The following is a 13389-nucleotide window of genomic DNA, read 5'->3' on the forward strand; positions in this document are numbered from 1 at the left end:
AGATAGGAAACGTGGGAGGACCAGCACAGTTTTCTGTCAAACATAAGACCCAAGAATTTAGCGACGTCGGAAAAACGGATGGTTGACAGGACCTAGATGTAAGGAGGGCGGAAGAAACTCCTTACGTCGCCAAAAATTAACACAAACGGTCTTACTGGGTGAGAAACGGAAGCCGGTTTCGATGCTCCACGAGTGGAGGCGATCGAGACATCCTTGAAGACGTCTTTCAAGAAGGCTGGTCCGTTGAGAGCTGTAGTAGATCGCAAAATCGTCCACAAAGAGGGAGCCCGAGACATCAGGAAGGAGACAATCCATAATTGGATTAATGGCGATGGCAAACAGTACAACACTCAGCACGGAGCCCTGGGGTACCCCATTTTCTTGGGAGAAAGTACGGGAGAGAGTAGTGTTCACCCGCACCCTAAATGTGCGCTCTGCCATAAATTCGTGAAGAAAAAGGGGCAGCCGGCCCCGAAAGCCCCAAGAGAACAGGGTGCGGAGGATGCCTGTCCTCCAACAGGTATCGTATGCTCTCTCCAGATCAAAAAATATTGCTACCGTTTGGCATTTCCGGAGAAAATTGTTCATGATATAAGTGGAGAGAGCAACAAGATGGTCAACTGCAGAACGATGCTTTCGGAATCCGCATTGGGCTGGTGTTAAAAGACTGCGGGATTCCAGCCACCAAGCTAAACGGTAATTCACCATACACTCCAAAACCTTACAGACACTACTCGTGAGAGAAATGGGGCGATAACTAGAGGGGAGATGTTTGTCCTTTCCAGGTTTCGGAACGGGAACGACAATAGCTTCCCGCCATCGCCTGGGAAAGGTACTGTCGGTCCAAATTCGATTATAAAGGCGAAGGAGGTAATGCAGACTATGGGTTGATAAATGCAGCAACATTTGGACATGGATACCATCCGGTCCTGGGGCGGAGGAGCGAGAAGAAGAGAGGGCATGTTGGAGTTCCCGCATGGAGAAAACAGTATTGTAGCTTTCGTGATTGTGAGAGGAGAAAGCAAGATGTCGCACTTCCGCTGCACGTTTCTTCGGAGAAACGCTGGCGGGTAATTGGAAGAGCTCGAAATCTCAGCAAAGTGCTGACCCAATGAGTTAGAAATTGCGACGGGGTCCACTAAGGTATCATTCGCGACAGTGAGCCCAGAGACCGGGGAGAAACTAGGCGCGCCTGAGAACCGTCGAAGCCGACTCCAAACTTCCGAGGAGAGAGTGAAGGCGTTAAATGAGCTAATAAAGAATTTCCAGCTTGCCTTCTTGCTATCACGGATGACGCAACGGCATTGCACACGGAGCTGCTTATATCGGATACAGTTGGCCAAAGTTGGATGGTGACGGAAAATGTGAAGAGCACGTCGCCGCTCACGTATTGCGTCACGGCATGCCTCGTTCCACCAAGGAACTGGGGGGCACCGGGGCAATTCGGAGGTGCGTGGTATTGAACGTTCCGCAGCGGTGAGAATAATGTCGGTAACATGTGTGACCTCATCATCGACGCTGGGAAAGTGACGGTCATCGAATGTCGCTAGAGACGAAAAAAGTGTCCAATCGGCTTGGGCAAACTTCCAGCGTCGCGAGCGCATGTAGGGCAGTTGAGGCTGCAGTCTAAGGACACATGGAAAGTGGTCACTCGAGTGTGTATCATCAAGGGCGAACCATTCGAAGCGCCGAGCTAGCGGAACAGTACCGACCGCAAGGTCCAAATGAGATAAATTTGTCGTGGAGGCAGACAAAATTGTGGGGACCCCAGTCTTGAGGCAGACTAGATCCGCTTGGTGGAAGACGTCTAGCAATAGGGAGCCACGTGGACAAGAATACGGAGATCCCCAAAGCGGGTGGTGGGCATTGAAGTCCCCAACCAGCAAATAGGGGGGTGGAAGCTGATCAAGAAGATGAAGGAGATCAGCTCGTGCCATTGGTGTGGACGATGGAATGTATACCGTACAAAGAGAGAACGTGTATCCAGAAAGGGAAAGACGGACGGCGACAGCTTGGAAGGAACTGTTTAAGGGGATTGGGTGATAATGGAGAGTATCATGGAGCAGAATCATGAGTCCTCCATGGGCTGGAGTGCCTTCAACAGAGGGGAGGTCATATCGGACGGACTGAAAATGAGGGAGAACAAAGCGGTCATGGGGACGCAGCTTTGTTTCCTGAAGACAGAAGATGACCGGCGAGTAGGATCGTAAGAGGATCGACAATTCATCCCGATTGGCTCGAATGCCGTGGATATTCCAGTGGATAATGGACATAGGGTGAACAGAAAATGGAGGAACGTGACCAAGGGTGCTGTCAACTCAACAACTGCTCAGAGCTTGCGACCGACAGCATGGAATAGCATTCAGTCGAAGGCAGAAGATCCTGATCCATAGGTTGGTCAGGAGCAGCTCCTGCCACCAGCGATCGGCCGGTTGACCGGCCACCAGCAGTGCGCCTCAGCGACACAGAAGACGGCCGAGGGCGATTCCCGCCAGGTGGTGCTGTAGATGGGACACGCCTTGGCGGAGAAGGAGAGGAACTGTGTTTCTTCGTAGCTTTCTTGGAAGTATGATATTTAGATGAAGGAGGAACCGATTGTTGTGAAGTTGCGGTACGTAAAAACTCGTCACGAGAATGCTCTTTTTTCGAAGACTTGGCGTCTGACTTTTGGGCTCGAGATTTAGCAGAACCTGACGAAGGGTGAGCCATTGAGTGGGCAGGCGAAAGTGGTGAGGTTGAACGGGCGATCTTTGCGCTGGCCGATCTGACGACCGTGGTACTAAAGGTGAGGTCGCAAGTCTGCATGGCCGCCTCCTTTGTTGGCCGAGGAGAAGCAAGGACAGTGCTGTATTTTCCTTTCTGAGGCACGGTGGGCTGTCGACTGGCGAATAATTTTCAAGCAGCAAAGGTCGACACCTTTTCCTTCACTCTTATTTCCTGGATGAGCTTTTCGTCCTTATAAACGGGGCAATCTCGAGAGGAAGCAGCGTGGTCACCCATACAGTTGATGCAGCGAGGGGATGGAGGTGGACAAGCACCCTCATGGGCATCCTTGCCACACGTAACACATTTGGCCGGATTGGAACAGGACTGGCTGGTGTGATTGAACCGCTGACATCGATAGCAACGCGTAGGGTTTGGGACATAAGGGCGAACGGAAATTATCTCATAGCCTGCTTTGATTTTTGATGGGAGTTGAACTTTGTCATATGTCAAGAAGACAGTGCGGGTTGGAATGATGTTCGAGTCAACCATTTTCATAACCCGATGAACAGCCGTGATGCCCTGGTCAGACAGGTAGTGCTGAATTTCTTCGTCAGACAATCCATCGAGGGAGCGTGTATAAACGACTCCACGCGAGGAATTTAAGGTACAGTGCGGTTCCACCCGGACAGGGAAGGTGTGGAGCAGAGAAGTACGCAGCAATTTTTGAGCCTGGAGGGCACGTGTGTTTCTAACAACAGGGTGCCATTCCGTAATCTGGAACAAGACTTTACAGGACCCGCAATTGCGTCGACACCTTTCTGAATAATGAAAGGGTTGACCATGGAAAAGTCGTGACCTTCGTCAGACCGAGAAACAACAAGGAACTGTGGCAACGATGGAAGAACCGTCTTGGGCTGAGACTCAGTGAACTTACGTTTGTGAGCAGACATAGTGGAAGGTGAGGAAACCATTGCGGAAGAATCCCCCATGATTACCGGCGTCTCCGATGGCGCGCTCCTCCCTTGTGGGGGCCCTCACCGAGGGCACACCCGCCTTAGGTGATTGTTCACACCTCAGGTCACACCTCCCGACAAACGGACGGAGGGACCAATCGGCACTTTCGGAAGGTATCAGCTCGGGTAATCACCCCTCCCTGGGCCTGGCCGTTACCAGGGGGTACGTACGTGTCCTACCTGTCTACCCGGGGCGGGGAATTACGCGTTACCCCGTCACCGGCTACACATTGAAGTGCGTGGGTCGGCCTTCAGACACGCACAGGGAGGAAAAAAGAGAAAGGGAAAGGAAAGAAGAGGGGGTCTCAAACGCCGCAGCGGAGAAAAGGGCAAGGAGAAGAGGGAAGGAAAGGAGAAGGACAGAGGAAGGACGAGGACTTGGAAGTGTAGAAAGCAAGGAATTTGGAACAGTTTCGAGCGTCCGTCTCCGGACGTAGGCACAAACCGTACTCCCAGAGGGGGAGAAAGGGAAGGAAAGAGCCAGAGGTGAGGGGGGGGGGGGGGGGAGCGAAGATGGGGGACGGGGAGGGATGCGGAAAGGGAAGGGAAGGTATGCAGCCCGGAAAGGAAGGAGGGCCTCATTAGCTCGGGGTCCCGTGCTCGCTACGCACGTGTCCACAAAAGAGTTGTGGACCCCCTGGGGGGTGTGCTGATACTGTCTGAATAAATTATGCCAGTGGATAAAAAAACGGTTTAGTTTAGAGACCTAACCCTCGAGGGGGCGGGAGGGGGGAAGCACAGCGGTCTGCATCATGAATTCCAAGCAAATACCCAAAAAATAACTCGGGAAGGATACGAACAACTACCTTAATGCAGAGACATGCATATGGAATCTGTTCATAGTTTAGGGGCCAAACAAGAGGATAACATCACGGAAACAATGATCAGGCTACTTAGTATATAATAGAGCATACACATTTCAAGGAGGAAACTTATGAAGACACAGACTTCCTCACTGTCCATATGTGCGGCATATCTTTCGTGTTAACGAAAGTATTATCCCACATTACGTCTTCTTAAATCCCAAATGAAATGAATGCCATGTGGAATCGAATAGGAGGAGGAGATTAGTGTTTAACGTCCCGTCGACAACGAGGTCATTGGAGACAGAGCGCAAGCTCAGGTGAGGGAAGGATGGGGAAGGAAATCGGCCGTGCCCTTTCAAAGGAACCATCCCGGCATTTGCCTGAAGCGATTTAGGGAAATCACGGGAAACCTAAATCAGGATGGCCGGAGACGGGATTGAACCGTCGTCCTCCCGAATGAGAGTCCAGTGTGCTAACCACTGCGCCACCTCGCTCAGTGGAATCGAATATTTGTTGATTGCTTCTCTTGTTGCTTCCATCCATACTAACATATTTCTTCATTCTCGTGGTAATCATGACATTCTATATGAGATGATTACGAACGTTACGGAAAATTATCTCACATGCTTGTTGGTGAATGAGACACACTGAATCATCAGTTTTCCTTTCCCTGCGTTGTAATGATATAATGTACGCGTCAACAGCCTTCTTCCATGCCGGAAGCTGAAACTTAATTCATTCTGGATTAATGATAATTGAATGCCTCAAATGTATACATAGCCCACAAGGCGACATCAGAAACTATCAGGGGAGAACGCCCACAAAAACCAAATGTGCGCGCGCGTCTCCCCTTTGAAGAACCGTATCGGACAATCACGACAAGCATTTCGCTAAAGATCTGTCTCGTAAGAGAGCTGAGAATTGGCAGCGTCGTAGCAAGTATTTGTCAACACCGTGATAGTGCATTTACTTCCGGGTGTAGCCCGGCATTAAGTCGCTAAATTCACTCGGAATTCGTTTTTCACATCGAAGACTCATACGATATAATCCACTGTAAGATGAGACACTTAGGAAGTATATTTAATTTCTGGACTCCAAGAACGGCATTCTTCACATAAGTAACACCTGTTTGTGTGTTTAATGTTGCGTTTTGAGGCTCAGGCAATATCGCAATGACTATAGTCCGCCTGTTGTCGCCAGTGTGTTGTTAGCTCAGCGATTCCATTATGCGTTGCGATGCTAGTGCTATATGAAATGGCAGTTCCAATCTCGGTGAAGGCCGCTGAACACAACGTTTTATTTTCCATTTTAACTAATGGAGTTGCAAACTGCTAAATCTGAAGAATGCCTTTACACATAAATCTCCTTGCAATTTTCGACTTAGTAAATTATGTTAATATCATGGATGTCTGCTTTGCAAATGCCAAGGTGCTTCACTGTAAAATAGTTTCTGAAAAGATTCAAACCTACTGCCAACAATTCGAATTTGAGCTTTGTTCGTCATATGGGTCTAACATGTCAGGAGGTTGTTTATGAAGTGAATATGTTGATAAATATAGTTCCTCTCTTCTAAATTTTGCAATAGCATTTAACTGTAGACGTTTGCTGACACCGGCGTTAGCAATTCCTTTCCATTCTATGGAACCTCAAAATCGATAACTTTTTCTGGCTTAAATCTGATGACCTTAACTATCACTTCCGATTAACGTTAAATACTTCATGAATCCATACATGGAACTCCAAGTGTGCAGTGTTCCTGCACTGCTACAGAGCACGCATTGGAAGGTATTTACACAGTTTATCGCATAGACTTACCATAAGGAATGAAACAAAAACTATAATACACTTTACACCACAGACGCTCACTGTGGCTTGACGAAAACATCCGAATATTGGCCAAAGGTTGCACAAATAATTGACTTTGAAAGGAAAAGAGAGAAGTATGAAGCATTTATAAATTCATCGAATGTAGTGAGGTGGTTTAATTTCGTCAAGTCTATAAAATAAATTTCGGACCATACGCAGCTCTTGCCAATTAATGTAATACAGTACCCATCTACTAATCAGGGCGTCAGTCTGTTGCTTTCGAGCAAGAATGGAAATCGTAGAAATCTTCTATGGAGCAACATTTAATAATAATAATAAAGCGTTTTAAATTATCAAAAGCGATGAGCGGTAGCAGGCGCTTTCGATAAAGAACGGGGGAGTGCAGCGCCGCTGCTGTCGCCATGGCCGCTGCCAATAGCCAGCAAATGGATCCCGGAGCTTTGCCGCATGCGGCGTCCAGAGGACACACTGCAAGAAATCTGCCGCAAAATGGCTACTGGATAAAAGTTTGTTATCGGTGTGATAGACAGTGAAATAGATTGAATCTGCATTGCCATTACATTCACGTCTTCAGCATTCAGTTGGAAGAGGCTATAAAAATTTTTTGCGCCAACTAGTTTCGATACACAGACATTATAGATACAAAGAACACATGGTACCGCTATACCACGGGTGTAAACGGAGTATGGTTTCTCTTATATGGGACAAGCCTTCCTCCATTAAGTGCCGCAGTCTACAGTGTTGCCAGATTGTGCAGACAGCCGGATTTAGAGATTTAGCGAGTTGACCAGTTTATTTGTCCCATGTCGCGATCGGCGCGGACTTAGCCTCTGCAGCGGCTGGCCGCCGGTCGAGTTTTATGTCAAAGAGTGTACATGGGTTGTGTGTTCCAAATTTATATCCATATTCCTGATCTCTGATGCTATTAATCTTCATAAGAGCAGAATAACACTCCTTGTGGAATAATTCATAATGATAGGGTTTTTTACAAGGCAAGGGTGTCAATCATGAACTCAACTCCCAATTTGGAGGGAGCAGGCTATCTGGCTCCTCTGCTGGAACCAGTCTGGCTTAGGTACCCCTGTCAGCAGCTACGCAGCATAGCCCCTAACTACTTCAGAGCTCATTAGCCTCCTTGCCCCGCAAATGAAGTGCCTTCGACAAAGTCGTACCCCCTGTAGAGATATTGGACATTCACAAACGCTACAACTTCCAGACGGGGACATAACACTGGATTTATCCATGGAGTTAATTTGACCATGGCACAACAGCCCAGAGTATTTGAATAAATGTGAAATACCCAGCTGCGGAAGTTAACAGTAGACAAATGATTACCAGAAAAATAAGTTATTAAAATGGTGCGATAATTTAGGTCCTGGGTGAAATACAAATAATGGAAGGAGGTAAGTAAACAATTCCTGATACACAGTAGGTACTGACTGGCATATAAATATATAAACAACTGAAAACTTGGCTAACAACTAAAACAGAACAGGACCCCCCCCCCCCCCCCCCCCCACACACACACGATAATGAAACTGCAGTTTGGCTGTCTCGTGTGTGTGTGTGTGTGTGTGTGTGTGTGTGTGTGTGTGTGTGTGTGTGTGTGTGTGTGTGTGTTTTCTGCCCTCTCATTTTCCTGTGTTAATTACCTTTGAAGGCATTGTCAAAAGCTGAAGCACATAAACAAAATTGAAAATGTTGCTATGAACCACTTAGTTATAAAGTGGGTTTACCATTTTGACACTATCCACAGCATAGGTGCCAACTTGAGAAGTGGCAAATATGGAGGGATGGGAGGGGAGATAAAAATTGTTGCAGATAGTAACTTTACCTTCTGTTATCATAATTTACTTTTTTAATTGCTTTATTCAGTTTTTAACTACACAGATGGTGAACATTACACTGTAAAACATTCAGGTAAAAATGCTACAAAAATATCAGTCCTCTTCACATGCGGATCAAATATTGATACATATCTGTTTGCCTGTGACATACCTTTAAAATAATGTAACTCTAATAAATTACTGAATTAAATTGCGTACAGAAAATTTTACTTGGCTAAAACTGTTTTTCATCTAACTGCTCAGACCAAGACAATATTAACAGAAAATTTAAAGAAAACATTGGCATCCTTAATTTATTTAATCTTTTTGGCAGAATAGTCAAAAACCCAGTATTCATTTACAAATTATTCCAAAATCTGTAGTTTAAAATGACAGTTACACCATACTGGATATTCTGATTTTCAGAAAAGTAATATTTCTAATAAGACCATGTGACAACAAGCAATCAATGCTTTTAAACATAACACACAATATTTTACACAGAATCAAATATCTTAAACATCTGTGATATCAGATCATCATACAAATTGTTTGCATCAAACAAAGTGCAAGAATAACAGCATGTACAGGAAGCTTTTCCATCAGATTTAAAACTGATAAACATCTTACAATTTTGTTGAAACTGCTTTTACATCTACACCACTGACACTGTAATCTTATGTTTACATAAATCTCTCGTTTTAGAATACATAACTTCAAAAGTGTATGTGAAAAGTGAGCTCCATGCTGTTTTAATTTTCAGCAAATCAGGTGACACCATCATTTCGTGTAAAATTCAAACAAATATTAAGTGTGAGAAACCACACTGCATGTATAAAATCAGCAAAGGACTCGGGCATTATATTCAGTCTTAAATGATAAATTGTATATTCTTACATAGCTGCAGTTCCAATGCCTATCACTGAGACTGGAGGACTAAGCAAATGGAACAACTATATAAACGTGCTAAAGTAATATAACAAGATGTACATATAAAAATAGTAACAATACCATTCGTCATCCTTCGTATAGGAGGTATATCACATATTTCATTAGGTGCAGTCATAGGAAATTTAAAACTTGTACTTGAAGTTAACTTTCATCAAATACTGAATGTTTACTTGCCCAACATCATATACAATGTATCTGAAAAGTTGTTAAGGAAGAAAATAATAAACAGCAATTGCAATCTACTATACTACACAGGACTTACAAATGATAGGAGATAAATTGTTTTAAGTACTTTTTGGCATCGATGTGTTACAACGTTAATGTTTTTCAAGAATTTTCTTTCCTTCATATGCACTCTACATCTGGCACATGAGCTTCCCACTATTATTTGTAGCACTAACTGGTAAGGTGAATTTGGTATGGTCAAGTTTCTGGCACTATATATTACTATGGGGGTTTCAAAGAAATGGACAGACTAATGTGTATACAACCAATGTTCATATTCTGAAAAGACTGTATAATGAGTCACCCTGCTCTAACATCACATTTTTTTTATATAGAAATAACCAATACCATGTATACTATCGATTCTTGCATAGGCTGAAGTTATCTCAGCTGTTTCACTTAAAGAATTCATATGATTTTGTATACGATGTATATTTCAGGCTAAAATGTATAAAAAAGAAATTAATGTGTGACAATCAATAATACTAAGAATTAAAAATATTCTTTTAAAAATATTTGAAATTACAAAATTTGTGGCATACTTAATTCATATTATTAATTGCACAATCTAATGCTAATTATTAAATTCTAAATTGATTAACAAAATAATAACATACTTTAGTGAAGATTATTCTTTGGTAAAGAAAGTCTGTAAACTCTTTGGAATAATGTACTGCAGAATGTAGGTAGTGGTGAGCATGCCTCTGATGGAAGTAGACTTTACCTAAGTTTGTCACCAACAATGTAATTTTTATAAATGTGGAAAACGTAAAAACGGTGTGATGTTGAAAGATGTGACAAAGAATAAAATTCAAGAACAATACAAGCAAATCTTCTTCAGTTATTTAGTCATCACGAACCTACAAAATTGAAATTTCAGCTGCAAGAATGTACTAGACAAGACTGAGCCATAGACAACAACAACCAGAAAAATGATGAGTAAAAAGTTATTTTTTTGTATATCTTACGCCTCTTGGAACTTACAAAATTTGCGCAAAGGGAGAGAATTTTAATAGTGATGTGTGGGAGGGTAAGATTACAACTGGCAAAATGGACATCAAAATGTAGGCAGCAGTCTTCTCAAGGTCCATTCATCTTTACATTAGGTTTCATACTTCGGTAAATCCTTCATCCTACCATTAGTTCCATAACACAACAGATTTTGCACCTATTCTGTCTTCAAGACATAAATCTATGGTTAAAATCATCAAAAGTTTTAAGCCTTTCAACTGCAATGAGATATTCACTATTCATCTTAAGTATTTCCACGTTACATGATTTGTCCAGTTGTGGCATCTTGCCATTTTTTAACCCATTCATTGACTTCATTTCTAATACAAGTAAGTCCTCCGCATATATAGAATGGGAACAACTATCAAATATCTCTTCTTACAATGACAAATGCACTTTGACAACTGTGTCTCATCCCTGTAACTCTTCATATTTTAGTGAATGCGTCTTCAGGAGGGCTATCCTCCTGTAATAATTTGTCAGGTAAGATGCTACTATTATCAACCAGCCCACTGTGTTTGATTTTATTTGATAATGCAAGATCCAAGGACATCTCACAGGCAGTTAAGAATTTTAACTCTGCCATGTTTGTTTATACATGAACAAGCCTAATACAGCTAAGGTGTGCCAGGTACCTCAGATGGTCCTCACTAATTACTTTTTCTTCTTATAGCAATCCACAGCATCATCATGTTATCACAACTTTCAGGCTCTCTCTCTCTCTCTCTTTTTTTTTTTTTGCAGAAGTTTGTACCATCTTCATTACTTCACCAGTTACACTGAGATTGCCATCCTACGAAAGACAACACTGCAGGGTGGTTACATGAGTTATGACCACAGATTATAACTGCAGAACACGGGTGACACTCACCAGCCCTCCACTCAAGCTTCCTGTGTCTGCCAAACAAACTCTGCCACCAAAGACAGAACTCATTGATATGCTCACCTTTTTAGCACCACCCTGGAGGCTCATACAATTAACTGACCACCATGACAGCAGCAATCCATGGAACAATATGTGAGGGCAAGCAATTCAACACATAGAAATCACTTTAAAAGATATGTTTGAGAATTGACAGATATATTGGAGTACCCCCCCCCCCCCTTCCCCCCTATAAACAACAGGTCAGAATAACTGAACGAAAAATACTACAGAAAGGGATCTGAAGTAATGATGGTACCTGAAGAGCAATGACATCCTGATGACACCTTGAACTGGAAGAAACATATTACTGACCTGCTCAACCAATTAAGTTCAGCTACTTTTGCTCTTTGTATAATTGCTAGTCTTCGAAACAAACAGATCAACCTCCTGACATTGTTAAGAGGACAACAACTGCATTGAAAGTACTTAAGAAAACTGCTGTAACAATAAGGAAAGAACAGCACAGTGCAGATTGTGGCAAGAGTAGCATGACACGACTACATATGAGGTGCTTTCAAGTTCTAAGGCCTCCGATTTTTTTTCTCCGGACTGGAAAGAAATAGAAACATGCGCATTGTTTTAAAATGAGGCCGCGTTCATTGTCAATACCTCCCAGAGATGGCAGCACCGTACAGCAGATGGAAATTTACCGCCAGCAGCGAGAACGAGAACTGATTCAAATACTTAAAATGGTGAAGTTTTCCTTACTTGAACAGCGTGCAACCATTCGTTTTCTGGATTTGCGTGGTGTGAAACCAATTGAAATTCATCGACAGTTGAAGGAGACATGTGGTGATGGAGTTATGGACGCGTCGAAAGTGCGTTCGTGGGCGACAGTTTAATGAGGGCAGAACATCGTGTGACAACAAACCGAAACAACCTCGGGCTCGCACAAGCCGGTCTGACGACATGATCGAGAAAGTGGAGAGAATTGTTTTGGGGGATCGCCGAATGACTGTTGAACAGATCGCCTCCAGAGTTGGCATTTCTGTGGGTTCTGTGCACACAATCCTGCATGACGACCTGAAAATGCGAAAAGTGTCATCCAGGTGGGTGCCACGAATGCTGACGGACGACCACATGGCTGCCCGTGTGGCATGTTGGCAAGCAATGTTGACGCGCAACGACAGCATGACTGGGACTTTCTTTTCATCGGATGTGACAATGGATGAGACGTGGGTGCCATTTTTCAATCCAGAAACAAAGCGCCAGTCAGCTCAATGAAAGCACACAGATTCGGGTAACCGCCAGTGCTGAAAAAAATGATGGTGTCCATGTTCTCGGACAGCGAGGGCGTAATCCTTACCCATTGCCTTCCAAAGGGCACTACGGTAACAGGTGCATCCCACGAAAATGTTTTGAAGAACAAATTCCTTCCTGCACTGCAACAAAAACGCCCGGGAAGGGCTGCGTGTGTGCTGTTTCACCAAGACAACGCACCCGCACATCGAGCTAACGTTACGCAACAGTTTCTTCATGATAACTTTGAAGTGATTCCTCATGCTCCCTACTCACCTGACCTGGCTCCTAGTGACTTTTGGCTTTTTCCAACAATGAAAGACACTCTCCGTGGCCGCACATTCACCAGCCGTGCTGCTATTGCCTCAGCGATTTTGCAGTGGTCAAAACAGGCTCCTAACGAAGCCTTCGCCGTTGCCATGGAATCATGGCATCAGCGTTGTGAAAAATGTGTACATCTGCAGGGCGATTAAGACGAGAAGTAACGCCAGTTTCATCGATTTCGGGTGAGTAGTTAATTAGGAAAAAAAAAAAAAAAAATCGGAGGCCTTAGAACTTGAATGCACCTCATACAGCAGGAAACAGATGGCCAAGGAAGAAGCAAGCAGTGATGATATCGAGAAGGACTACTTGTTATCATATATACAGGCAGTCAAGACAGCCCATCCTAAGTAAACCCAGAATGAATAAATGTATGCAAGTGCAGTTTTCACCATGTTATGGTGGAAAATATGGTGAATTCCCTGACATTCACAAGAAATTTTTAACATTTATAGTCACCGAATTACGACACCAAGTGTTTTTTTTTTTCTAATGGAGCTATATACTTTTTTTTGTGGCATTTGAAAGACGCTTCCACG

At 43.8% G+C, this 13389-nt stretch overlaps 1 protein-coding gene across 1 annotated transcript in view; it reads right to left on the bottom strand.

Annotated features, from left to right (window-relative positions):
• Window positions 1-8201: 8201 nt before the first annotated feature.
• The window catches only part of LOC124711607 (poly [ADP-ribose] polymerase), a 125429-nt gene continuing 120241 nt past the window's right edge, over window positions 8202-13389 (bottom strand). Inside the window, 1 exon segment of the mRNA XM_047241770.1 lies at window positions 8202-9324. Within this exon segment, the coding sequence (XP_047097726.1) occupies window positions 9252-9324 (73 nt within the window). The 3' untranslated portion in view covers window positions 8202-9251.

Source organism: Schistocerca piceifrons, chromosome 8 (genome assembly GCF_021461385.2).
Source record: "Schistocerca piceifrons isolate TAMUIC-IGC-003096 chromosome 8, iqSchPice1.1, whole genome shotgun sequence".
Lineage (NCBI taxonomy): Eukaryota > Metazoa > Arthropoda > Insecta > Orthoptera > Acrididae > Schistocerca > Schistocerca piceifrons.